This window comes from Panthera leo, chromosome B4 (genome assembly GCF_018350215.1).
Source record: "Panthera leo isolate Ple1 chromosome B4, P.leo_Ple1_pat1.1, whole genome shotgun sequence".
In the NCBI taxonomy this organism is placed as follows: Eukaryota; Metazoa; Chordata; class Mammalia; order Carnivora; family Felidae; genus Panthera; species Panthera leo.
In genome coordinates, this window is record NC_056685.1 from 40,539,597 (window position 1) to 40,565,740 (window position 26,144).

Sequence of the window (26,144 nt, forward strand, 5' to 3'; positions counted from 1 at the left end):
TGGCAATGAAGCTGAAATAGTCCTCCTGCCAGCCATGAGTAAGGAAGCCACTCCAGCTGGGTGAAATCCCAGCTTTCCTTCTGACTTGCCGTGCAAGTCTGGGCAAGGCACTTTCTTCCCTGGGCCTCAGTTTCCCACCCACAAAATGAAGGATTTGGAGGACCATTTTCCTCTCAAGCCCTGCCATTCCTGAGGTCCCCGGTCCTGCTGCATGCACTTACCACGTGGTGTGATGGTCTGAGAAGATGTCTTCAGGCTGGAAGATCTCGCCGTCATAGTAACAGGGGCACTGGGCCTTGGGCACACAGTCTCCCCTCTCATCCAGGTACAGCCCTGTGGGGCAGAAGCAGCCTTCCAGGCAGATCTCATTGCAGTCCTCATCCGGGTAAGAAAGGGAGCGACAGGTCATGTTGCAAGGGGTCCCACACTGCAGGTACACCTGGCCCTGTGGGCAGCTCAGCGCTGGGAGAGAGGCAAGGGAAAGGAAGGCCTCAGTGGAAACATGCAGATGACAAGGACTGTCTTTCTAGGACCTGTAACCCCAATTGTATCTGTACAATCACTACCTTCCTTTCCTACCAGGAGCAAAACTGTATTGTCATGCTCACAAATGCCTATGATAATAATGAATGCACACGGTTTCCCCTCTGCTGAACTAGGGGGATCCTGCTTTAGTGGTCTCTGAATCCTTGAAGTCTGGGACATGTAGAAATCAGGTGGATTTTGACACTGTGAATATTAAAAAGAACTGGGCGGGGCGCCTGGGTGGCTCGGTTGGTTAAACGTCCGACTTGGGCCCAGGTCATGATCTCACGGTCCGTGAGTTCGAGCCCCGCGTCGGGCTCTGTGCTGACAGCCAGAGCCTGGAGCCTGTTTCAGATTCTGTGTCTCCCTCTCTCTCTGATCCTCCCCCATTCATGCTCTGTCTCTCTCTGTCTCAAAAATAAATAAACTAAAAAAAAAATAAAAAAAAAAAATAAAGAAAAAAAAAAACTAGGAAAAAAAAAAAAAGAACTGGGCATGACAGGCAAGGGCATTTCTCCTGGGATGATGATAATTGAGCATCTACTGAATATCCTGCTTTTCACCAGCTTCTGTGCCTTTTACGCCTCCCATTGAATTAGATCTCATAGCCCTCTTCTTACGAGTAAGAAAACTCAAACATAAGCTAAGTAATTTGTCAAGGTCATGCCTCCCAGGAAGAAGCAGAGGCAGGATTTAAACCCAGCTCTCTATGACCAAGAGCTCATGCTCTTAACCATTATGCTCTACAAAGGAAACAACCCCTTAGGAGCCATGCTTTTGAGGACAGCCACAAAGTGCGGGGACACTCTTGTGCCTGCCTCAGCCAGGTGGGCAGCCCTGTCTCCTCCCCTCCTTCACTCTCCCTGGCCTCTTCCCACAGAGAAACAGCACAGCAGACAAGACCCAAGAGGACGTGTGCCAAAGCAGCAATACAGGGAAGTGGACAGGCTCTGTCTCCCAAATTCCTGGGTTCGAGCCTTGGTTCTGCCATTAGTTAGTTACGCTGTGACCTTGAGCAGTTTCCTCACTGGAATAGACTAACACCCACCTGGATTGTTGTCAAGGTTAAGGGAGCTAACAAGTTCAGAGTAATGCCTGGCACATGGTAAATGCTCACGGCTGTTTTATCATGATGACGACTGCGGAAACACAGCCCCAGCTCAGGGGGCTCCAGATGGGAGGGGTATTCCAGATGAATGCCCAGGCCTAAGAAGACCTAGCACTCCTGGATTCTGGCCAACACCGTGAGCACCCCGATGAGGAAACCCTTTACTGGGGGCGTGGGAAGTGCTTTGCCCTTTCTAAAGGCTTTCTTCTTGCTAATCAGCTCCTATCCAAGAAATGACCACCTCACTCTGAGGACACTCCTGCTGGGACCATTAGAAACCTTGCCCTCTCTGTTAGAATCCATTTCTACAGTGGACACCCACTGGCAAAATGTGTCACAGAAAGTGTAAAAGGAAGCCCTGGCCGTGAACCTCAGACATGGGGGTGAGAACACCTGGAGAGCCCCTGTAGGCTTCCCCTCCTGCACCTGCTCAGGGTTTAGTATTTGAGGGGATCTGAGAAGGGAGGGGGCTCCATAACCATATTAGACATGGGTTTTTCTCTGAACCAGCAGAGAGGTTGGGTCAGTGGATGAGTATTGAGAACAGGGTGTGTTAAGATGGGGTGTTTTGGGCAATTAAAATGCAACTCTCTTTCAATCCATTGAACCTGTGATATTAAGGGTACATTCATTCACCTATTAAGGAGCAGCTGGAGCAGAGAGCTTTTTCTCTCTGACAGATGTCTCTAGAACTGGCTTCGAGCCGTATTGAATTTCTCCTCTGGGCTTCCTCCCCAGAAGGAGCAGTGGCCACCTCAGTTTAACAGACGTTTCTCATGCTCCCACTGTGTGCCAGGGGCTGTGCTAGGCTCATGGAGGCAGAAGTGGTTAAGACTTGATCCCCATCTACAAGAAGCCTATGCTCTTTTCTTCCCAAAGGAAATGTAACCAAGTAACAAGCAAAACAAAGCATGCTTCTCCCAATCTCCTCACAGCATGATCACTCCTTGCTTCATGAGCATCCCCAGCTGATGGGGGCTCTTCTTAAGGATGGAGTTAGTGGTGTAGGGAGCTCTGTTCATTTCTCAGGGAGAAAATGAGGTACAGGATGGAGTCAGGAACCCAGGAGTCTTGCCCACCCTCCTCGGGGCTCAGGCCTCCAGGACCATTTGGCCAGCCTCTTCGCTGGTTCACCTCCACATAAGCCCATAGAGACAGAAAACTTCCCACCACCCGTACATTTTCTGCCTCCAAATTCAGTCCCTGCTCCCACAGTCTCAGCCTGTTCCCTTTTGTTCTGTTCTCAGGAGGTGAAGGACAGCAGCTTTCATGAGATTACAGAACGTGCCGGTAAGCCCTCAGTGATCTGGGAGAACATCCTAAATGAGGAAATCCTTCAGATGCTGTAGCACACTGATAATGCAGTATTTCTAATATTGGTGGACAACCAAAGCATAGTCATGAACAGCACGCCATTTCCTCATTACTTTGCCCAGTTTCTAAACAGCAAACCCCGATGAGGAAACTGAGGTGTGGAGGGGGAGATGATGGGCTCAAGGCCGCAGGGCGGGGAAGTCACCCGCAAGTTCCAGCAAGGCCTCAGACTCTGCTCTTCCGGCTGCTGGCCATGACTCTGGCATCCCCGACCCAGAGGAACAGGGAGGCACAACTGCATGCATGCATACACGTGGTCCCTTTCATCCTCACTTCTGTCTCTGCTCCTCTTTTTTTAGGACACTGCTTAGACTTGAAACATGAGTTGGCTCATTAGACCCCAATAGTGACACTTCTAGAGCCCTGTACCTAAGCTTCTTCAAATACGTGATATATATTAGGACCTTTCTCCGCCTCTCATAGCTCCTATTTCCCTGCTTCTGCCAGGACCACGGGCATATTAGTCTCCACGCACATCTACTTCACCCTAAAAATCAGAATATTCACGACACCTCATCCTCCCAGAATATCCTCCTCATTTCCATGCATCACTACTACTATCCGCCTGTGGAACAACTCTTTTCTGCCAAGATGGTGACTTTTTAAAGCCTGGTCGAGTACACCACCTCCAGAAAGCCTTCCTTGATTGATTGCCTCTGCCTTAATCTCATTATCCTTTTACTCAGTGTGACAGTCACCTAGTACGGAGGCAGTTTCTACACCACTGGCATTGCCTGACCATGCTGGGCACTCGGCACATGTTCCCCGTGCAGCACCACCAACAACAGAGTGAGCACAATCTAGCTGTTCGAGGGTCCAGAATGTGGAGCAGATACCAGCCGTGGTGGCAGAAATCTAACATGGCAGAGTGAGACTCCAAAGTCAGCTGGGGACATTGATGTCATTCAACTTTACATAACTCTATCAATGCCAGAGATGTGGGCCAGGAGTGTACTGATCATCTGGCTGGAGTTACAAGCAAAGGATCCGCAGGTGCATTCCCCACACCTGAGTGCAGAGACCCATTGGGATCTGGGACTCCCTCATTCCTCCACCTGGCCATACATGTATGCAACACTAGGTGGCAGCAGCCACATGAAATCTCTGCTTCCCAGGAACTCCAAGGTTCTAGACCACCACCAGGCAGAGGGATGCAACTCGCCCTCCCGGAACAGGCTAGAGTAATCACACTGTCCTGTGAGAGAGCCAGTCCCCACCGCCTGTCCCGCAGGAGTTGGGGGGGTGGGGGGGGGGGGGGGGGGGGTGGAGGAGAGGGCGGCTGCAAATAAACAGTTCTCACTACCCATGCTTGCCAAATGCGCTTGGGCCCGGTTCTGAAAGCAATAACGCAGAGACACTGCCGTGAAAAGAACGAGCCGCACGCAGGACATCCGAGGAGAACTGTGCGGGGTTGGGCTGTGCGAGAGCTGGCGGACAGGGAGGGCACCCACCACAGAAGCTGGGCTCCCGCCACCCGATGTGCACGCCTCTCCGGGCACAGGCTGCGGCGTAGTTGGCCACGGCGCTGCAGAGACAGTCTTTGCCGTCGGAGCAGGAGCAGACGTCATAGCGGCAGTTCTGCACGTAGGGCAGAGGGCTCACGACGCGGTGGCAGGCCTCGAACTTGGAGGACGTCAACAGAGCGCACGACTGCTCCGCAAACCTGGCTGTGGCGGGAGAGAGAGCAGCACACGGGCTTGGCCGGGGCCCCGCCCCCGCCCTCGCAGCTCCCGCCCCTGGACGGCAGTGACCAATCCTACTCTGAAATCCCCCACCCGGCTTCCCCCTCGGCAGCACGCTGCAAAGCGACTGGAAATCACTGTGATTTTTCTCCTGCAACCAATAAACTTTACGTTTGGCTTAAATACATAATAAATTGCATTTCCAGAGCACACCACCCACGGACAGACGGGAGAAATAGTTCCACGATGGGCTGGGTAAGAGAGGGAAATGAATGCAGGGCTGAAATGATGTCACAGATCAACCTGCAAATGGCCACCCCAGTGCATTTATCCTCCGATAATTTAATTCTGTGTGGCTGCTGCTCCAACAGACTGCGAAGGTCCAGGGACAGGAAACATGTACTATTCTCGTCTTTCCCGGGGTTCCGCCCACGGAGGGTGCACAATCAAGGGCCGTTGAAGAATAAATGATCCAGATGCAGATAATCAAATGCTGATGGTAAAAGCCAAGTGCCCCTGTCCCCCAAAAGTGGGGGCACTGGTGCCATGGAATGCACTGGAACCCGGGAGACACCTCAGGGCTCCGCGAGGCCCCCCTGCCCCCCAGGCTTACGTACTCAGGCGCGGGTTGAGGCTGCACGGATCACTGTGCTGCTTCTGCAGGTCTTCACAGTCCCCGTGCAGCTTCCAGGCGTTCCCGAAGTCCTCCACCAGGGGCTCGGCCAGGCCAGCGGGCGTGAGGAAGTCGTCACCCCTGTTGCCATTGTAATTCCCACACAGGCCGCACGTCTTCCCCGCATAGATGGGGGACAGCTGCAGGGAGAGGCAGACTACCCTGGAGCCGTGGTGGCCAAAGCAGCCACAGCTTCCAGTCACTAATGAGATAGTTGTAATCAAAAAGAGCTCCCCGGGGTGAAAAATAAATACGAACTTAATAAACCGTAGCCGAGTCCGAGGCTATAGAGGGAAGAAAAGCTAACTGTAGTGTAGGTTTACCACCAGCAATATCCCTGCTCTTAAATCAGCCCAGAGAGCAGTCTTGCCAGGGGGCATTTTAGAGATCTAGCCATTTAAAGATGGCAACACTGAGTCCCAGAGAGGAAAATGACTGGCCTAAGGTCAGAGGTGGTGGCAGAGCTAGAAGTAGTAGCCAGGTTGAGCCCTAGTCCAGAGGGCTCTGTGCCACCCTCGCCTGTCAGAGGAGACGCGGTAGCCCTGACACCCACGGAATCAAGTGCAAAGTCAGCACCCCTTTACTGAACACTTATATCGGTCACATGTGTGGGTGAAGCAGGCTGAATCCATTATGGTCCAAGTAGTCCCAGTGACAAAGAACAACACCTTCCCATCTCAATTTGACTCAGCCGCTGAGTGTCATTGGGAAGAAAGGACCATGACCAAGGAGGACTCTAGGTGGTGTGATCAGAGGAGGTAGGGTCAGCAAGGAATCTGGGGCAGCCCACTATGGGTGACCAGGATGGTTCTGGAGGTCAAACTCTAGGCCATCAGCATGTGGCTTGTTCTCCGTCCTTCTGAGCCCAAAGTGCATACTCACAGACAAGCTGGGGAGTTAAACCTGCCTTTCACACTTTACAGCTTGGGGCAGCTGCTGGTTTCTACTGAGACGGCCCTGATTCAAAGATGGAACCAGGTCTGGGACCCCAGAATCCTCACTCCTGCTCTGCATGTAATTAACACAGCCAGATGACCTCCCTGTGTTGAAACCATCATGCACTAGAACTGAGCTCCTACGGACATCTCTTGGAGCCCCTTTCAGCTTCCAGCTATGACTTCACAGGATGCAAGATGAACAATCTAGTGGAAGGTTCCGGACCCATATAAAATGTACCCAAGGAAATGCCATTAGAAGAGAATAAAGTAACGTTTCCCTGTTTGCCTTACAAATTTCAAGTTTGGCCACACTAGGCACCCAGGCCTTCCCTGACCTATTTTTTTTTATTTTTTTTAATTAAATTTTATTTTTGTGAGAGAGAGAGAGAGACAGAGTACGAGTGGGGCAGGGGCAGAGAGACAGGGGGACAGAGAATCCGAAGCAGGCTCCAGGCTCTGTGCTGACAGCTCAGCAGGACTTGAACTCATGAACCATGAGATCATGACCTGAGCTGTAGATGCTTAACTGACTGAGCCACCCAGGTGCCCCCTAACATCCCTATTTAAAATGTAAATGCTCAGACCCTGACACTTTTTGTCCCTTTCTCTGCTTTATTCACCTCCTCAGGATTTCCTTCTAATATACGATATAATTTACTGGTTTGGTTGGTTTATCGTCTGTCTTCCCCCAGTACAACATAAATTAAGTGAGGCAGGGATCCTTGTCTGTGGAATTTCACAGTTGTAGCCTTGTCCTCTAGAATGGTGCCTCTGGACACTCACTAACTATGTGTTGAACAAATGACTGAGCAAGTTCGTGAATGAATGAGGTTCTTCTGAGGGCACAAGCTGAAACGCAATGCCTGCGGTCAAGGCCAGCCCTGACCTGAGCAGCGAAACAGGTGATGTCTTCACTCCCTCCACCTGTGCCTCAGCATCCTCTCTTTCCTCCTCATTCCCAGACCGTGAGTACCCTCATTCCCCCACAAAGTCCCTCTGGTCACCCCCAGGCCTGCTGTCACACTATCCCCACTAAGGCAGTATCTTCCTCTGTCCCCTGGGTCCCCTTGGCTTGTTCCAGAGGTAGGCTCAGCCCTCAGATCAAGAGCACCCTTACTGTGACATGAGAGGTTAGAGAATGTGGTATGGCCAATGGCAGGGTGGGAGGCACCCTTTCTGAAGACCAGGGTGTGGAGGTGAGTTAGTCGGGGGTCAGGAGACCTGAATTTTGATCCTAACTCTGTAACCAAAAGACCATGAGACCCGGGTGAGTTCTTTCTTGCTCCAGAAATGATGGGTTTTATTTCTAACTGTAGAGGAGAGGCTGACAAGAAGCTCTCCGAGATCTTCCTGCGCTATGGTCTTCAACTGAGGTCTTGGGACCCTTTGGGGCATGGAGGTCCCTGAAGCCCTTTCAAGGTGTCCACAAGGCCAAAACTACTTTCCTAATCATACAGAGATGTTATTCAGCTTTTTCCCTCTCATGTTCTTACAAGTGTACGGTGGAATTTTCCAGAGGCTACATGACACATAATGTTGCAAACGACTGGATGCAGAAGGAGATGCAAGTCTCCAGCTGTCTCCTATTAAGCCAGCCATTAAAGAAATTGGCAGAAATGTAAAACAATAATATTCTTCTCACTCCTTATTTTTCCTTTGGAAAACATAGTTATTTTTCAAAAAAAATTATTGTTTATGTTAACATGTAGTGGATTTATTATTGTTATTTTTGCTTGGGTTTTTTTCAATTGAAGTGTAATTAGCATGCATTGTTATATTAGTTTCAGGCATACGATATATTGTTATTGTTATTTTTTAAGTGAATTCATAAGTATGTATTTTAATTCTCTAATTTCCAACATGGTAAATATTGACAGATACAACCTCTGTAAAAGATCTTGGGGTGTTCAATAATTTTTAAGAGTACAAAGTCATCTGAAGACCAAGAAATGAGAAGCTCTGGTCCAGCAGGAATGACACTGCCAGAGAGCTGATCCCGCTCCACCACCAATCACGTGCGTAGTCCTGGGCACGTGTCCTGACTCACCTGAGCCTGGGTTCCTTCATTTATAAAAATGGCAGTGGCAACCACACTGCCCATCTGCTCTGGGAAATTTCCAGAGAGGAAGCCCTGTTGAAATCTATGGATTGCTACCCAAATGTGACTCTGGGGCCATGGAGAACACAAGGAAGTGGCCCCCCAGACCACAGACACCCAGGGACGGGGGAAGGATTTGGCAGTTCCCAGGGCAAACTTACTGGGCAGTAGGATGGCTTTCTCCCCCAGGGTGCACAACAGGGGACCTTGGCTGCGAGTTCCAGATGGGCTCTTCCCTTGCTGCCCACAGCGGGCACCCCCTGAGAGACACCCCCTGCTCCCCAGCTTTGTTGCAGCCAGGAGGCTGGGCACCAAAGGCTACCTCCTAGCCCTTCAGGAGCCAGCCCAGTCTGGAGGACCTTGGGGTACCAGAGCCCCAGAAGGGAGAACCCCCAGGGCAAACAAGGGGTGTCCAGACAACAAACACCAGCCTCTCATAAACAAGAGAGGCCTGTTCCTTATTCTGGGGGCGTAGGGCCTGGGGATAGAGGAATTCTTCTCCCACCACATAAAGCCAGAGCTCTGCCAGAGCACAAGAAGAACTTTGTAAGGTCCAGGCTACAGGGAAGCAGTGTTTGGGAGGGCACCTACCATCACCAGCAGCCTCCCACGGCCATCCCAGTCCATCTGTAGGTCCTCCCCATAGCTGAGGCGCACGGACGCCATCACGGTGTGCTGGATGCGGAGGTCACCTGGAACAGAGCAGGGACAGGATTTAGGCTGAGATGGGGAGAGGGCAGGGTGGTGACAGGCAGATGTATAGTGGGAAGAGACGGGGTATCTCACGAAGGACTGTAACAATGAAATCAAGGAGTTGGGGGCAGATGGGGATGTCCATGAGGCTTAACGGGGTCTCAGGAGAAAGGATAATCAGGAGGTAGTACAAATTGGGTGCCGTAGAAAGGTGCCCCTGTACCCTGGCCGTAGCCTGCCATTCACTCCACTGCCACAAGAAGGCGGCAGAGGCTTCTGCATCCTTGGCTTCTGAGGCTCTGCCTCCCATTGAACCCCTGACCCCTGAGTATTCCCCAAGCCCTTCTGGCCTTGCACCCCACTTCTAGGCTGAGTTACTCAGTCGTCATGTCTGAGCGATGCTGTGTGGTTGAATACAGCAGTTCTCACTGGAGACGAGGTAGGAGACATAATCTCTTGCCCTGGAGGAAGGTACCTCATGGGGAGACTCAGACAGCATTAAACACAGGTGGACGTGCTGTGGTCAATGCCAGGATAATGGGCGACATGGTCCATGAAGGTCATGGGAAAGAAATAGGAAGGATCTGACAGCCACTTTGAGGGTGAAGGTGGCAATTACACTGCTCAAAAGGGTGTGGTGCCAACTGGCAAAGTCACTGGACAGGTCGGCTCTTCCCACAGGTCACGGGGTCGCCTGGCTTTGCCCCACGATATCCTCTGGTCTGACCCATCACCAGCCACCCCCTAACCTCTCCACGTCAGCCTCTGCTCCTTTCCCACCTCAAAGGAGAGCTCCAACCACCGTGCCCAACCTTCAACTCGCCCCTTTGGCTCAAGCCAAGTGAAAACCTTCTTGGTCCCCTTTCCCCCTCTGCGCCCTTTCCATGCCAGAGAGCAGCTCCCTTGCCTCCAGCCAGCTTCCTCCACCCATCCTCCTCCTCCTCCAGGAAGCCTTCCTTTCTTGAAAGGATGCATGCCGAGGATAGAGGATACCCACCCCTCCGAAGCTAGCTCTCCTCACAGAAGAGGTGGGCAGTGAGCACTGCTGAGGGGCAGGAGCTCTGTAGGTGAGCTGCACCCGCCCCAGGCCTGGGGGAGGAGGGAGCACACCTTGCAGGAGAGGGATCTGGACGTCCTGGCCATCCATGGAGACTCCTCCCCCATGCTTCAGCTTCACAAGGCTGTTGTGCAGTCTGGGCAGGCGGACAGTGACGGAGCGGGTGCAGACAGCATCAGGGTCATCAGCGCACTGCCAAGAGCGGCACACAGAGTGATGTCACCACATCCCCAGACCAGTGCCCCAGCCCAGGACCCATTTCCTCAGAGAAAGAGCACAGCCCCACACAGCGTATGGTCTTCTTAGGAGAAGCAGCTCCATTCTCATGGAGCGGTCTCTGTGAGTGGGCCCCTGGAGGTGTGCCAGAACACGGCCCTGAGCCCGACTCCCCACACCCGTTCCCAGTCCTGCTCCAGTCTTTATAAAGAACTCTTGGGCCTATGGTTCCAAAGCCAGTCTGGGACTTCAATCCTCAGCGGGGAGCCCTGTGCCCTCTAGATTTCCCCTCCTTGCTTCGGTCTCTGGAGCATGTACCCCGGCAGCTCATGAAGGAAACGGGACAACCTTGCCCCAACCCCGGTCACAGCTTCCTGACTCGTGGCAGGCAAGCTCACCTGGACAGTCTCTATGACAACAGAGAAGGTGTGGTCCTGGCAGTCCTGCGCCAGCAGATACTGGCAGACCCCACTGAAGGTGAAGTACCTGTTGTCAAAGCTCTTGAAGTGGGATTGTCCTGTGACGAGACACTCCCCTGGAGGGACACAGAGGAGGGAGGTAAGAGCAGGAGGAGGTGCGGAAGCCCCTCGGAGGTGGCAAAGGTGGAATGCACGTGCAACCCAGGCACCCCAAGTGGAAACTCCAGATGTTCTTTTCCCCACACCAGTCTGAAAACGTGTTCCACAGGAGGACTCTAACTCGGGTCCCTCTCCTCAGTCCATGAGAGGTTACAGTAGGATCTTCGGATCAATGTCTCACTTTATGGAAGGGAGGACTAAGGGAAGTGACAGCCACATGCAGTCAGTGGTGGAGCCCAGCCCAGAACCCGCAGCTCCTTGTTCTCAGTTCACTGTGACTCCCAGCCCTTCCCTACAGCCGCCCCACAGGATCTGGCTCTGCTGGGGTCAGGTGTCGCTTGGTCCAGGAACAGGCCCTTCTCTGCACTGGTGTTGTGGGGGGAGGGGGGCACAGGGCACAGCCCCACCCATGAGAGTCCCCTAAGGCAAGCAGGTTAAAAGGCCAGCCCAGATGGGGGACAGAGGAGGGGTGAGGCGGGCATTCTCTGAGCTCAGCAGGGCAGAGACCAAGGTGCCATCCTCACCCCGCAGCTGAGGGGTGGCCCTAAGGTCTCCTCGTGGGCAAGTCCCCTGTTGTGACTTCAGTTGGGGCCAATGGGGGGCCAGGAGGCCATCTGCCCATGATCTCACCACCACCCAAGCCAGCTTCCTAGCTCAGGCTGACACATCTGTGGGTGGGTACGAGGACACCCCTTTGTTGCCCCACAACTCGGAGCCCTCAGCTCACCCTCCACCTGAACCCCCTCCATCCTCCCCCAGACCACAATCCAGCCATGCCATTGGCCCAGTGAACCACAGACCAGAGATCACACATCCTGGCAAGTGTCCATGCAGGGGGGACCTCTGCCAATGTCTCCAGTGATTCCCTACAGGCCCCACCCCAACTCAGGGCAATCCCATCTCCGGAACCCACAATGGACCCATTGAAGCTAAAGTGTGGATCTGGATCTCTTCCCAAATCTCTTTTTATGTATTTCCTCTCATCTGTGCCTTCTACTCTTTAGAAAAATAAATATAGACACACACCATGGCCATTCCATAAAGTAGGGGCCCTCCTTCCTACTCAGTCACCCTTGACCTCCAAACAGCAGACATCTGTTCTCTACAGCACTAATCCTGTCTAAACCTGAAGTTCCTCTTACAAGGATCTTATAGCCAGTCCCACCTCGACCCATCCCCAGGGGCTGATGCTGGGCTCAGTCGCACGGTCAGTGGGTTCCCAGAGACTGCAGGGAGATCTCTGGTCCCCATCTGCCCAAGACAAGTTCCACAGCAACCCTCCCCCCCCCCCCCCCCGCCACCACCACCACCTCCTGCCTCTCATGCCTGCATTTTCATTGAAGGGTGCAGCAGGCACAGCTTTGGCCCAGGTGTGGTCCTGCCTTTGGTATGTGTTGGAAGGCAGGGGTAAGGGAGAGTAGCCTCAGGTTACTGAGTGTCCTCTGACTGGTCCCCAGGGCAGCTGACCCTTCCAAAATGGCATGGGCCAGGAAGCTACACTCAGCCCAGAAGAAATTAGGAGAAAATAGGGAGGCCCACCTCATTATCAGCATCACCCTCTGCAATAACAAGAAATATGTGTTTGTTCTTTCTCCCTGATTCCTGACCCAGAGCTCCTAAAGCACTTGGAATATCCTAGGTGACAGCGGCATCTTTTGTTCTAATGAAACCACTCTTGGTGGGCTCCTAGATAGATTCCAGATGGGGGCTAGTCACCAGAAAGACCCAGGCATGATCAAAGAGCTGGAATTTTCGGCCCCCACCCTCCAACCTCCAGAGATGGGAGAGAGGCTGGGGATTAATAACTGACCATGCCTGCATAATAAAACTTCTATTAAAATCCCTAGACAACAGGGTTTGGAAAGTTTCTGGGTTGGTGAATGTCTCCACGTGCAAGAGGGTGGCACTCCCCAATTCCATGGGGACAGAAGTTCCTATGCTCAGGATCCTTCCGGACTTTGCCCTCTGCACCTCTTCATCTGGCTGTTGATCTGTACCCTTTGTAATAATAGCCTTTATAATAAATAGTAATAGTAAGTAAAGTGTCAGAGTTTTGTGAACCATTCTAGGAAATTACTGAACCTGAAGAAGGCATTGTGGGAGCCCCCAACTTGTAGCCAAGTCAAACAGAAGCGGGTACCATGAGAACCCAGTACTTGTGATTAGCATCTGAAGTGGGGCTGTCTGGTGGCACTGAGCCCTTAATCTGTTGGGTCTGCACTGATTTCAGGTCTTTGTGTCAGAACTGAATTGCAGGACACTCAGTTGGTATCCAGAAAGTCAAAATCCAACCCAAAGAATGGGTTGGCTTGGGGGAAAAGCACACAAATTTGGTGTCAGAAGTGTTGTTAGTAGGAACAGATCATGTCCTCCCACTGCACTGACCCCAAAGAAGGGCAAGAGTGAGGGTCACTGTTCGTGGAAGGCAGAACAGAACAGGCAATAAGGTAGGGGCAAGGGTTATCCCAGCTGATGTATGAAATTCCAAATCCACTGGTGTCACAGGAAAGCCTTTCTCAAATGGCTATTTCTCAGAACCCACCATTCTGCAGAGTGATATGGCGCTTTGTGTCAAATGTCTTGACCCTGTGGCAATAAAATGGGTGGGAATTCTTCCCCTGACCTTTCTCTGTTTTCTCAGGAGCGCTCTTATCTAAGTATGAAACTGGACTTGCGTTATCTCTGACAAGGCGAAGGAAAAGAGGGGTCAACGAGAGAATGTACAAACATTCAAAAGCAAAACTTTCAGAGCTAGAATCTAATCCTCCGATCTGATTTCCTGCTCTGCCCCCCGCTGGTCTGTGTTTTGAAGTTTCTCAGGAATCCAAAGCCTAAATATTACATTCAGCTCATTGCCTCGGTACAACTGAGGGATGGAGCTGCAAGGCAGGTAAGCTGGGAACACGGATGAGTGCCAGGTAGCACTCAGCCCTGGGGGCTGGGACATTAGCCAGGACAATGGGCCACGGGGTGCAATGCTCACCCACTCTGCCCAGAGCAGGACAGCCAGGACATGCCCAGTCAGCTGGTCAGCCAGCAAAAGGCAGCTCCCAGCAAACAGCTAGCCCACCACCGGACAGGCCAGGTGGGCAATAAAAGTTTGGTGAATGGATGAAGAACAGGTGATTCTTAACATAGTACCAAAAGTAGAACAGCCAGGAATTTTTTTTAAGCTTTATTTATTTTTGAGAGAGAGAGAGACAGACAGAGTGTGAGCAGGGGAGGAACAGAGAGAGAGGAAGACACAGAATCCAAAGCAGGCTGCAGACTCTGAGCTGCCAGCACAGAGCCTGACATGGGGCTTGAACCCACGAACTATGAGATCATGACCTGAGTCGAAGTCGGACGCTTAACTGACTGAGCCACCCCCGCGCCCCTGAACAGCCAGGAATTAAAGCAGACCCACTACATGAGTAAAGATCCTCCCTGATTTAAAAAAAAAAAAAAAAAGGAAAAGATATCTCTCATCTGATGGAAACACATTACCTCTTCTAAAATAAACCCTTTTGTTTGGAGGAAGTGAGCCCTCTAAGGGGCTTCTCTGCTCAGCCCATCTGCTTCCATGCTTTTCCACGCACCCGACAGAAACGCCAGCCCACAGGCCTTTAGCAAAGGAACACAGACTTCCCCCAACGTTAAGTTTTCACCATAGCCTGCCTCTAAGTCACAATAACATAATCTCCAAATGCACAAGATGCATTTCTAAGTGCTCCGTAGGTACCATCTCATTTACTGCTCCCAGGAGGCAGTCCTCATTATCCCCAGTTCACAGATGAGGAAACTAAAGCACAGAGAGAAACTCGCCCACAGCCCCAAGGTGGTCAGATGGGGATTTGAGCATGAGCATTCTGTCTGCCTCCAGAGCTCAAAGCACTCACACCACCCAACACCTCCTCATGGCTTCACTCCTGCAGTTTCTCATAAGTCTAATTTTGTGAGAGCTAAGCCCGATATCATTCTGATCCTGGGCACACATGGGCCCATGCCAAGGGCCATAGGTACGACTGAGTCTGGATATGGAGACTGAGTGGAAGGGAGCCCCGGTTTCTAAAGGGGGTGCACTGGCCTGTCCTGAGAGTGGCCCGGCGTGACTCCAGAAACCCCAGTATTGGCTGGGGCAGGCCCCAGGAGACTTGGCATGAACTCAGGCATTCAGATCTCCCAGGCAAGCCCAGGCACCTAGGAAAGTTTGCTCTCCCTGGACAGGCATTGGCCCGATCACTCTCTGTTAGCCAATGAGGAAGTCTGTCTTCCTTCCTGAAAGCTTCAGAACAGACAGCTTGAATCCTAAGGTTGACTTACAGGGCTGTGTTAGAATGCATCAGAAATTATCCAGAACCAAATGAGTAACAAGTTACGTCAAGGCCCTCCCCTGTCTCACGGCCAAGCTCAAGGTAGGCCCAGGGTCTGTCTTACCCTCCTGCCCTGCCGGCCCCAGCCACACCCTGCCTCCCACCACCCTTTCCCGGGCCAGACACCTCTGCATGTGTGCCTGTGTCTCAGTCCTTCTCTGACTCTGCTTAATGAGGCAGTTATGACTGCGAGGATGAAAATGGCTAACATTTATTGAGTGCTTATTGTGCTTGTTGGAAGCTCAAGCAACAGCTTCCATGAGATGAAGCTGCTGTTATCATCCCTGTGTTAGGATGCTGATGAGGAAACTGAGGCTACAAATGATCAGACAGTTTGCTAGAAGTCACCCAGCTAGTAAGTGGTGGGACTGGAATCCCAGCCAGGCTGACTGAGTGCACAGCCCATTCCCTTGGCCCCCTGCAATGCTACCCGTCCATGCACACAGGATGGGCAAATGAGAAGCCCTCCACTCCCACCTTCCCAGCTGCAAGAAAGAACCTTCCACACTCTTCTATCAGGAGTCTGAAATTCTAACCAGAGCTTTATGTGTTTGAGGAATAGTCACTATTAATAGGCATACTCCTTCCTCACTGATCCTAACCAAACATTTATGGTTCAATGGGAGCCAAATTAGCAGAACTTCTCTGGGAAGTGTGTTTTGCAGAGGATGGGAAGGGAAGCTTGAGGTTACAGAAAGGGAAGTCTGCAGACTATGGGGGAAACCACAGTTATGCCTGGAGCTGCCCTAACTCTTAACAGAACAGAGGGATGCAATGAGCAGTGAAGGCCTAAGGAGCATTTAACAGAAGTTCCAGCCCCTCTCTATATAGACTGATGCTCTCCTGGGCAACTTCTTCTCCCTCCCACTCCCCATACATATGTGCTGTGCCAGGTAGCCGCTAAGAATCTCCCCCTGCCATGGTCCCACCTCCTATATTCATGTCTTTGTGTGATCCCCTCACCTTGAGTGTAGACTAGACATGTTGACTTGTTTCTAGTAAATATAATACAGCAGAAGTGAAGGATGTCACTTCGGAGATCAGGGTTTTAAAAGACCATGGCTTCTGCCTTGACTGCTCTCCTTCACTCTCTCTGACATCACTCACCCTAGAGGAAGCCAGCTGTCATGTCATGGGGCATCCCCAAGGAGAGGTCCACATAGTGAGAGGCTGAGGCTTGCCAACCATCACATGACTAAGCTTCAACGTGTCCTCCTCAGTCCCTATAGAGCCTTCAGATAAGACCATAGCCCAAGTGGACAACTTGACTACAGTTTCTTGAGAAACCTTGGGCCAGACTCAGCCACACCCAGATACTTGACATATGGAAACTCTAAGATAATAAATGTTTGTTGTTTGCTAAGTTGGGGTAATTTGTTACACAATAATAAACAACTAGTACACTCTCATCTTATCTCACAGAATCAAAACCCAGCTCTCTATTTCTAAGGCTTACAATGTCAGCTCTTCCAGGGACTGTGGAAAAGCCACAGCCTACTCTTAGCTATACTAGCAAAGCCAAGTATATCCCCTTCCAGAACCTTTCCATCAGAAGCTCTACCAGCAATCGTCACACTGAGGGCATAAGACAGGCCCACTGCCAGCTGAATCATGGCAAGGAATAGAAATATGCCTATGTGCTATAGGTAAAAACGGAGTGGGAGATGACCAACTAAACTCCAGTACTAGAAAAAGAGGGTCAGAGCTGAGGTTTTGAATATACAGAACGAAAGCTTAGTGATTGTGTTGGCAAAATATCAAACTACTCAGTAGACTCCAGAGTTGGAACTGGTTATCTTCCCATTAAAGCATCAAGAAAATTTCTTTCATCCTCAGCAAAGCTAGCTTCTAAATTTTGAATTGAAGACCAGGGAATTGTATTGTCTGTTCCAGACCAAGCATTCCATCATGTGCACAGTGAGTGTTCCAATCATTGTTGGATGGGTAGATAGATGGATAGATGTATGGATGGTGGATGGGTGGATGGATGGATGGATGAATGAATGGATGGTTGGATGGATGAATGGACAGACAGATGGTAGATGGACAGATGGATGGATGAATTGTTGGTTAGATGGATATATGGATGATGTTTGCATGCATGGATGGATGAATGGATGGACGGGTAGGTGGGTAGATGGAGGGATGGAGGGATGAATGGATGGTTGATTGGATGGGTGGATGGATGAGTGGATGGGTGGGTGGAAGATGCTCCCTATAGAAAGTGGTAATTAATAATTCTTAATCTGGGGGCACCTGGGTGGCTCAGGTGATTGAGTGTCCGACTTCAGCTCAGGTCATGATCTCGCAGTTAGTGAGTTCAAGCCCCACGTCAGGCTCTGTGCTGACAGCTCAGAGCCTAGAGCCTGCTTTGGATTCTCCCTCCCTCTCTCTCTGCCCTTCCCCCACTCAAGCTCTGTTCCTTCTGTCTCTCAAAAATGAATAAACATTAAAAAAAATTTTTTTTAAAGAATTCTTAATCTGGTAGTCAATCTGACAAAACACAGTTAAGTAAATTCCTAATTCCATCCATTGTGGCTCACAGATCTTATACAGTGAATGCTTATGATTTAGATATTAAAAGTTTTTTCACAAGTCATTTGCAGCAACCTTTTATCTTTCAAAGGATTCCTTAGGTCTTTCACAGGGTGTGATAATGTTAAATTGGAGCACTGATATCAGTGGCAAGAACAATCTTTTGTCTTTCATGCTTCCTTTAAAAATTGCACAGAAGAGGGGTGCCTGGGTGGCTTAGTCAGTTGAGCATCCAACTTCAGCTCGGGTCATGATCTCGCAGCTTGTGAGCTTGAGCCCCACATCAGGTTCTGTGCTGACAGCTCAGAGCCTGGAGCCTGGTTCAGATTCTGTGTCTCCCTCTCTCCCTGCCCCTCCCCTGCTAGCGCTCTGTCTCCTCTCTCTCTAAAAAATAAACAAACATCAAAAAAATTTTTTTTTATTTTAAATTGCACAGGGGATAAACTGGCTGGTTGGCCATCCGTGAGCCAGAGTAGTTGACCTAGCCCTAGTGCCCACTTTCCATCTAGTTTCAGAATATTTCCAGTATAGTGGACATTGAGTAAGTCCCTAAATGACCCTAAAGCCATAGGCCCCAAATATGATCCTAGTATCCAAGCTCAAGCCCCTGGTAGCCCACCAAAGCCAATGTGGCCTCTTGGGGCCTAAGAGAGGGGAGCCTGTTATCTGGCTATTTGTCTTCAGTTTTTTATTCCACTGTACAAACCATGGGAACCCAAAAAGTAGAATCCAGCATACGATCTGAGGCTGAGCTGGTCTTTAACCAAATGTGGGGTCTCTCCAGAGCTCATGAAGGATGGAAAGACCTTCCTGCAAAGGAATAGATTGATGACCAGGAAGGGGAGTAAAGGGAAGGAGAAACATAGAAATCAGATAGTTGGAGTATGAGTCCTGTCATTGTCTCTTAGCGGCTGTGTGACACTGAGCAAGTTATATAACCTCTCTGGCTCTGCTTCTTCTTTTGTAAACCTAGAATAAACTGCACCTGCCTCACAGACTCACATGTAAAGCGCCTAGCACCGAGCCTAACACATAGCAAACACCACGTGAGTGAGCACAAAAGGGAAAATTATCAAGTGAAGAGCCAGTGTTATTGGGGAGGGGAGGGGTGAGGCAGAAGGGAGCTTCTAATGGGCAAAGTTGCAGCAAATAGAATAGAGTTAGGGCCAAACAGAAGACCAAGTAAAGGGCAGAGATTATACAGCAACTTTTCCTGTAAGGAGATTTTCCAGGGAGGGGATGGAGTAGAAGAAATCATTTGGTGATCTGATTTTCCTAGCTCCTGGGCCATTCTAAGATCTTCCTGTCAGGCATTCCAGAAACTTCTCACTCTGAGCTTAAAGAATTACTGGGCCCTTCTTCCTCTGAATTTCCAAAGAATTTGCATCATCTTTGTTTAGTCAACTGTGACCTCACAGTCCTTACGGCTCATTCAACCATAATCCTTTGAGCAAACAGGTGACCAGAAAACAACAATAAAACCTTAGACCAGGTGCATTCTGCCCTTTCAGCTACACAAGATGTCCTTCTGCTGGCCCATGAGTGGGTTAGCACAGCTGGTATCAGAAACCACAGCTGTAGTCAGGGGGCCACAGCTGTGGTGCAGAGGCCACCTCCTCCCTGCCTTGAGATGTGGCCCTCCCTGTCTGGCAAGGATGACATACCTCTCCATTCAGAGGAGGGAGGGGATGAGCAAAAGGTCACCTACCTGGGCATTCTTCATTGCTGCAGACCCACAGGCTATTTCGGCAAATGCTGTTGGGGAGAGCAGCACAGGTCATGGGTAGTTGTGCAAACACAAGGATACATGAACAGATCAAGAGCTCATCACACAGCCCCCAAAAGGAAGGGATCTGGGAAGAGAAAGGAGCTGGCGTGAGGGGGGATCTTTATGAGGTTAAAGGTGAACAGCACAGGGCTGTGGCCACAGAGGAATCTTGGAGATCATGCCAAGGGGAAGAAGCCCTGATGGAGAGACGGAAGAAGAAAACCTAGGGGACCCAATGTCCCTGAAAATCCACCAGCCACCCAGAAAATTCCTACTCCCCCAACTGCTCCCTACCCCCACACAGCTAGGGGAAGAGAGAACAGGGGGGCTGCTGAAAATGATAACCCAGGACCACGCCAGGCAGCCCATGGGGACTCCTGGGAGACAGCCAAGCAAGGAAACGACAGCAGAGGAAACAGGCCTGGATGTGGAACAAAGGGTTATGTATTCAAGGAGAAAACTGCCTGTGGTGTGGTGACTGTCATACAGTCCTTCTTCAGAGAGAGCCATTAACTAAAGCATAGTTTGGGGGGAAAGCTAGAGATGATGTTTGCACTTAAAGCGTCCTTCCCTCCCTGACCCCCTCCTCTAGGCCCATCCATAACATCATCCTTGCTCCTCGTCAACGACTTCTCCACCCTCCCAAACCACCTCATCTCTGCCTCTCCTCCCTCTGCCCAACCAGGTCCTGTCGCACCTGCCACTACCCGTGCACCCCCTCCCCCGCCCCAGCCCACAGCGCACAGCCCCAGCTACCAAGTGTTGCAGTCCTGCGAGAGGGAGGCTCCCGGAGGGTACCGCTTCCCGGCGTGCACACACGAACACTCAGCGCTTTCCACGCAGCGGCCTTCATCCAGGAGCTGTCCCTCTGTGTTCAAGGGCATTGAGGCAAAGACTCAACTTATCATCATTGCTCATCTCCCAACTACAGAATCCCCACGAATGATCACAGCCAAGCGCTTCTTCCAGGAAGCTCAAAGAACCTGTCCTGCACTGTTGCTCTCCCACATTTGTGCAACCTGGGAGAGGGGGATTATGAATCTCCTCTCTATTGCTGAAGAAATGGGGGAAAGGGCTTTGCTCAAGGTCTACCAGTGAGGGGGTCAGGAGTCTAGGCTGAGGGCTTCTCCCCGGAAGCTCCAAAAACTTGTTGTGTGATGTTGACCTTTCACATTAATGCAATGAAAGAGAGGGCATTATTAATCTCCGTTCAACAGGTGAAGAAAGGAGGCGAGAATTTTGTTCAAGGTCTTCCAAGTGGGCAAGTCAGGAGAGTCCAAACACACAGGCCTCACTCTCTGTAATTAAACGGGGTTTTTCACCAAAGCTCAGTCTCTCCCGAGAAAAACTTTCTAGTGCAAAGCTCTCTTTCAGTTGAGCTCACGTGGCAAACCCAGGAGACATTTTAAAAGATCGTTCACTCAGACCGCTTCCCTGACACTTCACTGAGAAAACAAAACCGCAGCTCAGATTGGGTCACATGCTCCCCAAACAAAGTCACTGTTGGAGCCCAGACCATCCTTCTGTTTCCTAGACACACGCGCTTTCATGGATACAGTACAACAGGAAAACATCAATTACAAATAAACGCCAGCTCAATCCTGATCACTCGGTACAAAGACTTTTTAAAAATAAATAAAAGGCTTCTGATTTTAGCAATAGGGAGCAAACACAAGTAGCCTTCATCTGGCTTCCCCAAGCCCAGGGCACTGGCAAGGTCTCGGATTTGTGAATAAAATGAGTTTATTACCAGGGCAGCTGCAGCCGTCCACGCATTGCTCCTGACACACTTCTTTGACGTGCAGGCTCTGGCAAGTTCTGGCGCAAGGGGACACGCACTCCTTATACTCCATGCCAGCAGGACATGCCGGTCCTGAAATGGAAAAGCCAGGGGTCTCCCCAGAGCAGCTCCCTCCCAGAGAGAGCCTCATATGTACTCAGAGCCTTCATGTTCTTTTGCTGCTCCCCTCTGTCTTCAGGGCCCCAGGGGCCTTCTTCACCCCAATGGCACCCAAATGGCCAACATGCCCTCCAAGACCATCCTGCCAACCACCCTCCCCTGAAGGAACATCTTCCATCTTGTAAGGCCTGGCCAAGACTCAACAGGGTCACCTGGGACCACCATCCCTTCCCCTCAGTCATCTGTTTTCCATGAAGAGCTTGGGATTTTTTTGGTCCCTTTCACCTAAAACCCTCTCAAAGTAATACCAAACTCCTCTAAGCTGAAAATAAATGTCCTCCTGGGGCCAAACAAGAGGTAAATGTGTCCTCCATCACACCCCTCCTCTAAGGGCCCCACTTTCCTCATGAACTTGGCCCCAATCAAAGGCCCCACCCAGCACGGGGTGCACGCCATTCATGCCCACTTTCCCCACGTGGGTGACATTCACTCCACATTTATCTCCCACTGTGCTGCAAGACTGCCTTCAGAGCCTTATCGCCTAAGCATCTGTCCCCTTCCGCTGCACCCAGCTCCTCCTGGGCAGGGCCTGGCTCTCTTTAGTCTCTCGACCTCGTGGCTAACTGAGGCTCAGAGCAGCTGAAGAACTGGAACACACCAACACTCTTTTCTGGGCTTCACAACACCAAACGATTGTCCCCAACCCCTTCTCCTCCAAGATACGTCAGGCATCTCCCCCTACCCTATCTTCAAAAAACTAAAAACTCAGCCGCTCCACCTCACAGAGGAGAAACCAGCTGCTAATTACCCCCTTCTCACACCTCCACAGCAAAGATAAAAGCTCTAATTTATAAACTGAAAAAACACACACTGAGAAACATGTGTGTGGTGTAAATATCCAGCTCCCCACTCTGTCTCTATCAGCCGGGATGACCTGTATGATTATCGCAGACTGTCCATCTGCATGGCTTTTGATCTAGGGAAAGTCCGCAGAGAGAGGAAGCTTCTTACAAGGTAACCAGAGAAGCTCCTACTCAGTTACGATAATGTGGGAATGGTGACAATGACAATGGCGAGGGACCCAGTGAGACTGGGAGATCCAAACCCCGGGTGTCACCAAGTGAGGTGGGGGGGGGGGGGGAGGGACAGATAAGCACTGTGGCCAGAGGAAGGAAGGCTGGGTTAATACAAGAGAAGGATGTAATGACAGCCTGCCAGGCTCTCCAAGATCACCCCGTGGACAGTTGGGACAACGCCCTGTTCCTCGTCAATTCAGACAGACAGGCAGTGAAGATGTGAATTGGGATCAGGATGGCTGAGGGTCCCATGAGGGAAGGAGGATGTTTCTCAAGTCCAGGCAACAGATTTCCCAAGGGAGTCGGGGGCGGGTGGGGTGGGGGGAGGCATGGCACAGAACAGAGGCATGGGAAGGTCTTCCCAGCTGCAGCTTTCAAGGGAGGGGACTCCGCCTGCGGGCCAGCCCTGTGTGACCAGGTGGCCCAGGCACTGGAGGCCCTGCAGCACTGGCCGGTTGGGGTGTGGCAAAGGCCCAGGATCATGACACTGTCCCACGGTTTCCCTAGTGACACCACAGGACAGACACCACTCATGCCCAGCTGGGAGGGTGGGCGCTGACTTACGGCATGCAGTGTGGTCGGTCCAGCCGTACAAGACCATCCCCTGCTGGGCACAGGCCCGGGCATACTCCAAGAGGGCCATGCATGGGCACCGCAGCCCCTGGGCACACGTGCACAGAGTCTTTTCACACAGGGCCACAAAAGGCTCGGGGTCCACCAGGGGGTGGCAGCGGGCAAACACCGAGGCACTCTTCAGAAGCTGACACTGCTCCCACAGGCCCTGCAGGAATGAGACACCACTTCAGTGCGGAACAGCACCCCGCAGTCCCGGTTTCCTGAATGTGGCTCCACGAAGAACCACTCTCGCCGGGAAAACCGAGGAAGCTCCTTCATTCCTGACATCTAGGAGGTGCTTATCAACATTTGTCAGATTAAAGGGTCCAGCCATCAAAGGCAAAATCCTGAACTCATGCTACAAGAGATGGACGGAGACTCAGGTTATCTCCCAGATTGAGCCCTGAACATGCAGAACCCACAGCACTGACACTTTGAACAGCAGTGACAGGCGGGGTCCTAGGAAAGGAACGAGCAGAGGGAGGGGAGTGAAGGGTGCTGAGCTTGGAGTCGGGCCATCAGGAACGCTGATGAGGGTCTGCTTTGCACTGACCCAGCAGCCCCGTCTCCCCGTCTGGGTCTTCCCCACCATACAAGAGGATATGGCACCAGGAGCTACAGAAAGCAGACACTGCTGAGATTTACATTCTGCATATCGGGGTGCAGTACATTTTCTGGGCATTCACCCGGTGATTCCTGGGGCCAGACGGAACCAGCTCCTACTCGCAAAAACAAGCTAGGATTCTAGAAAATGTCCCTGAGATCCTCTGCCAGGCAAGGGCTGTCCTCGGATTTTGCCACCTTGTTGATACCCTCAACCCAACAACACAGGGCAGGTTCAGAATCGTCGTTGACTATTCTAGTAACATGTTAGCACAAACATCCCTATATATTGTACTTGTAAACATCTCTGTGTTCTGTGTCTTAATGATTCTAAATGTACTTTTTTTTTTTTGCAGTTTAAAACCTCTGAAGTTGGGAAGCACAACTTTAGAAGCCATTCCCCATGAGCTCCTTCTTTGCTGCAAATAAAATTTTCTTTCTGCGACAAGATAAGATAAAATAAAATAAAATCTCTGAACTTAGTGTGCATCTTACAATCAATAACACACTTCAATTGGCAGCTTTTTTTTTTTTTTTTTGACTTGAGAATGTCTTCTGGACTCTCATCCTACAGAGTTTCATTCAGCCGTCTTAATAACCGCTAAGCCATCTGACCTGGTGTAATAAATCCTTTTTATTCAAATTGTCTAGAGTGGCATCTGTCCTCCGTGTCAGAATATTGATCAAAACAAAACCCAAAGAGAATGTACAGAGCACATAAAAGAATTTGTTTTTAATTTGTTCACACTATTTTCAAAGTAAATCAGGCAACTAACTGAGTTGAACAATCACTGTGGCCCTGATAACAGGCTTCCCAGTGTGATTTCTCCGCCTCTCACTCCCAGTTACTTTCCTTCTCTTTGTTCCTCAGGTTTTCTTTCTTAGTGATACATGGAACAATGACATGTCCTGGACTTGAGACAATACAGTATGGTCACCATAGGTGCTCCCTGCTGGGGCATCAGCTTTTTCATGCATAGACATGCTCTCCGACTGGAGAATTAGTACATGGACTTAAAACCTTCGGCCAAGGGGTGCCTGGCTGGCTCAGTCGGTAGAGTACGTGACTCTTGATCTCATGGTCGTGAGTTTGAGCCCTTTGTTGGGCATGGAGCCTACTTAAAAATAAATAAATCAATACTTTAAAAAAAAAAACAGGGGCGCCTGGATGGCTCAGTCAGTTAAGCTGCCGACTCAGCTCAGGTCATGATCTCGCGGTCCGTGAGTTCGAGCCCCGCATCGGGCTCTGTGCTGACAGCTCAGAGCCTGGAGCCTGTTTCAGATTCTGTGTCTCCCTCTCTCTGACCCTCCCCTGTTCATGCTCTGTCTCTCTCTGTCTCAAAAATAAATAAACGTTAAAAAAAAATTTTTTTTTAATTAAAAAAAATAAAAATAAAAATAAAATTAAATTAAATTAAATTAAATAAAAAACAACCTTCAACTAAAAAGAAAGAACTACAAGAGCATCTCAATGGAAGGCTGAGTCCTGAAGGATAAACCAGAGCAAATCAGTGTTCACAAAAGGGACAGTAAAAAAGAGGGAAGAAATGATAGGTTTGAAGAGAAGGAAATCCAATCTGCTCAAACTGTACCAAAGGATGGCCAGAGCAAGCCTGTGTAAATCAAGAGCCAGGCTGGGAGGGGGGTCTTTTGTGGCAACGTGGAAAGCCCCGAGGAATAGAAATCTGACCCAACACTGCTCACCATCCGCAAGACCCGCCCTGGCAGCTCCAGGAACAAGCTGTGGTCCCAGGGAAAATCCACATCCTGCCCACAGGGGCCCTGAGCTGGGGCCCCCGCACCCCACTGAGCCTGCACAGAGTCTGCCATCGGAACTAGGCAGCAGGGAGGAATGTCACAGCTGCACCTGATCACACCGGCCCAGGGGGCAGGAGGGACTCCGAAGGAGGTCCAGGGCCAGCTGGCCCAAGCAGTTGGGTGTGGCTGGTTCCCTCCGCCTGTTAGCAAAGCCGCAGCTGCGAGGGCTGCTGAACTGCGAAGCTGCAGCTGCAGACCTGCCTGCCCGGACAATTAGCAGCCCCACGTCTTGGAAGCCAACGGCTGAGAGCGGCGCTCCCTCCAGGACTCCACTTTTCTGGCTTCCTTCCCATCAGCTTGGAGACTCCACACCCACTGTGCGGCTGAGAGCGTGCTCTGGCTTAAGCCCAGCTCTGCCACTTCCTGGCAGTGGGGACTGAGGCAAATCTCCTTGCCTCGCTGGAGAAGGGTGTCCTTGGGTAACATGGGAATGATACCAACAGGCGCTGCCTCGCAGGTGGTGGGAAGGCACCGCAGTGCCTGGCACTGAGCAAGCAGTCGATGAATGAAGATGGCAGTAGGGTCACCCGTGACC

General features: G+C 50.9%; 1 protein-coding gene across 1 annotated transcript in view; it reads right to left on the reverse strand.

Moving 5' to 3' along the window:
• The window catches only part of VWF (von Willebrand factor), a 137,783-nt gene that overhangs the window by 79,207 nt on the left and 32,432 nt on the right, over positions 1-26,144 (reverse strand). Inside the window, exons 7-16 of the mRNA XM_042945594.1 lie at positions 23,138-23,354; positions 21,348-21,470; positions 20,354-20,465; positions 19,538-19,584; positions 10,763-10,899; positions 10,202-10,340; positions 8,990-9,090; positions 5,307-5,502; positions 4,459-4,674; positions 222-462 (exon numbers count right to left, since the gene is read on the reverse strand). Of these exons, the coding sequence (XP_042801528.1) occupies positions 222-462; positions 4,459-4,674; positions 5,307-5,502; positions 8,990-9,090; positions 10,202-10,340; positions 10,763-10,899; positions 19,538-19,584; positions 20,354-20,465; positions 21,348-21,470; positions 23,138-23,354 (1,529 nt within the window). The remainder of the gene's footprint in view (positions 1-221; positions 463-4,458; positions 4,675-5,306; positions 5,503-8,989; positions 9,091-10,201; positions 10,341-10,762; positions 10,900-19,537; positions 19,585-20,353; positions 20,466-21,347; positions 21,471-23,137; positions 23,355-26,144) is intronic.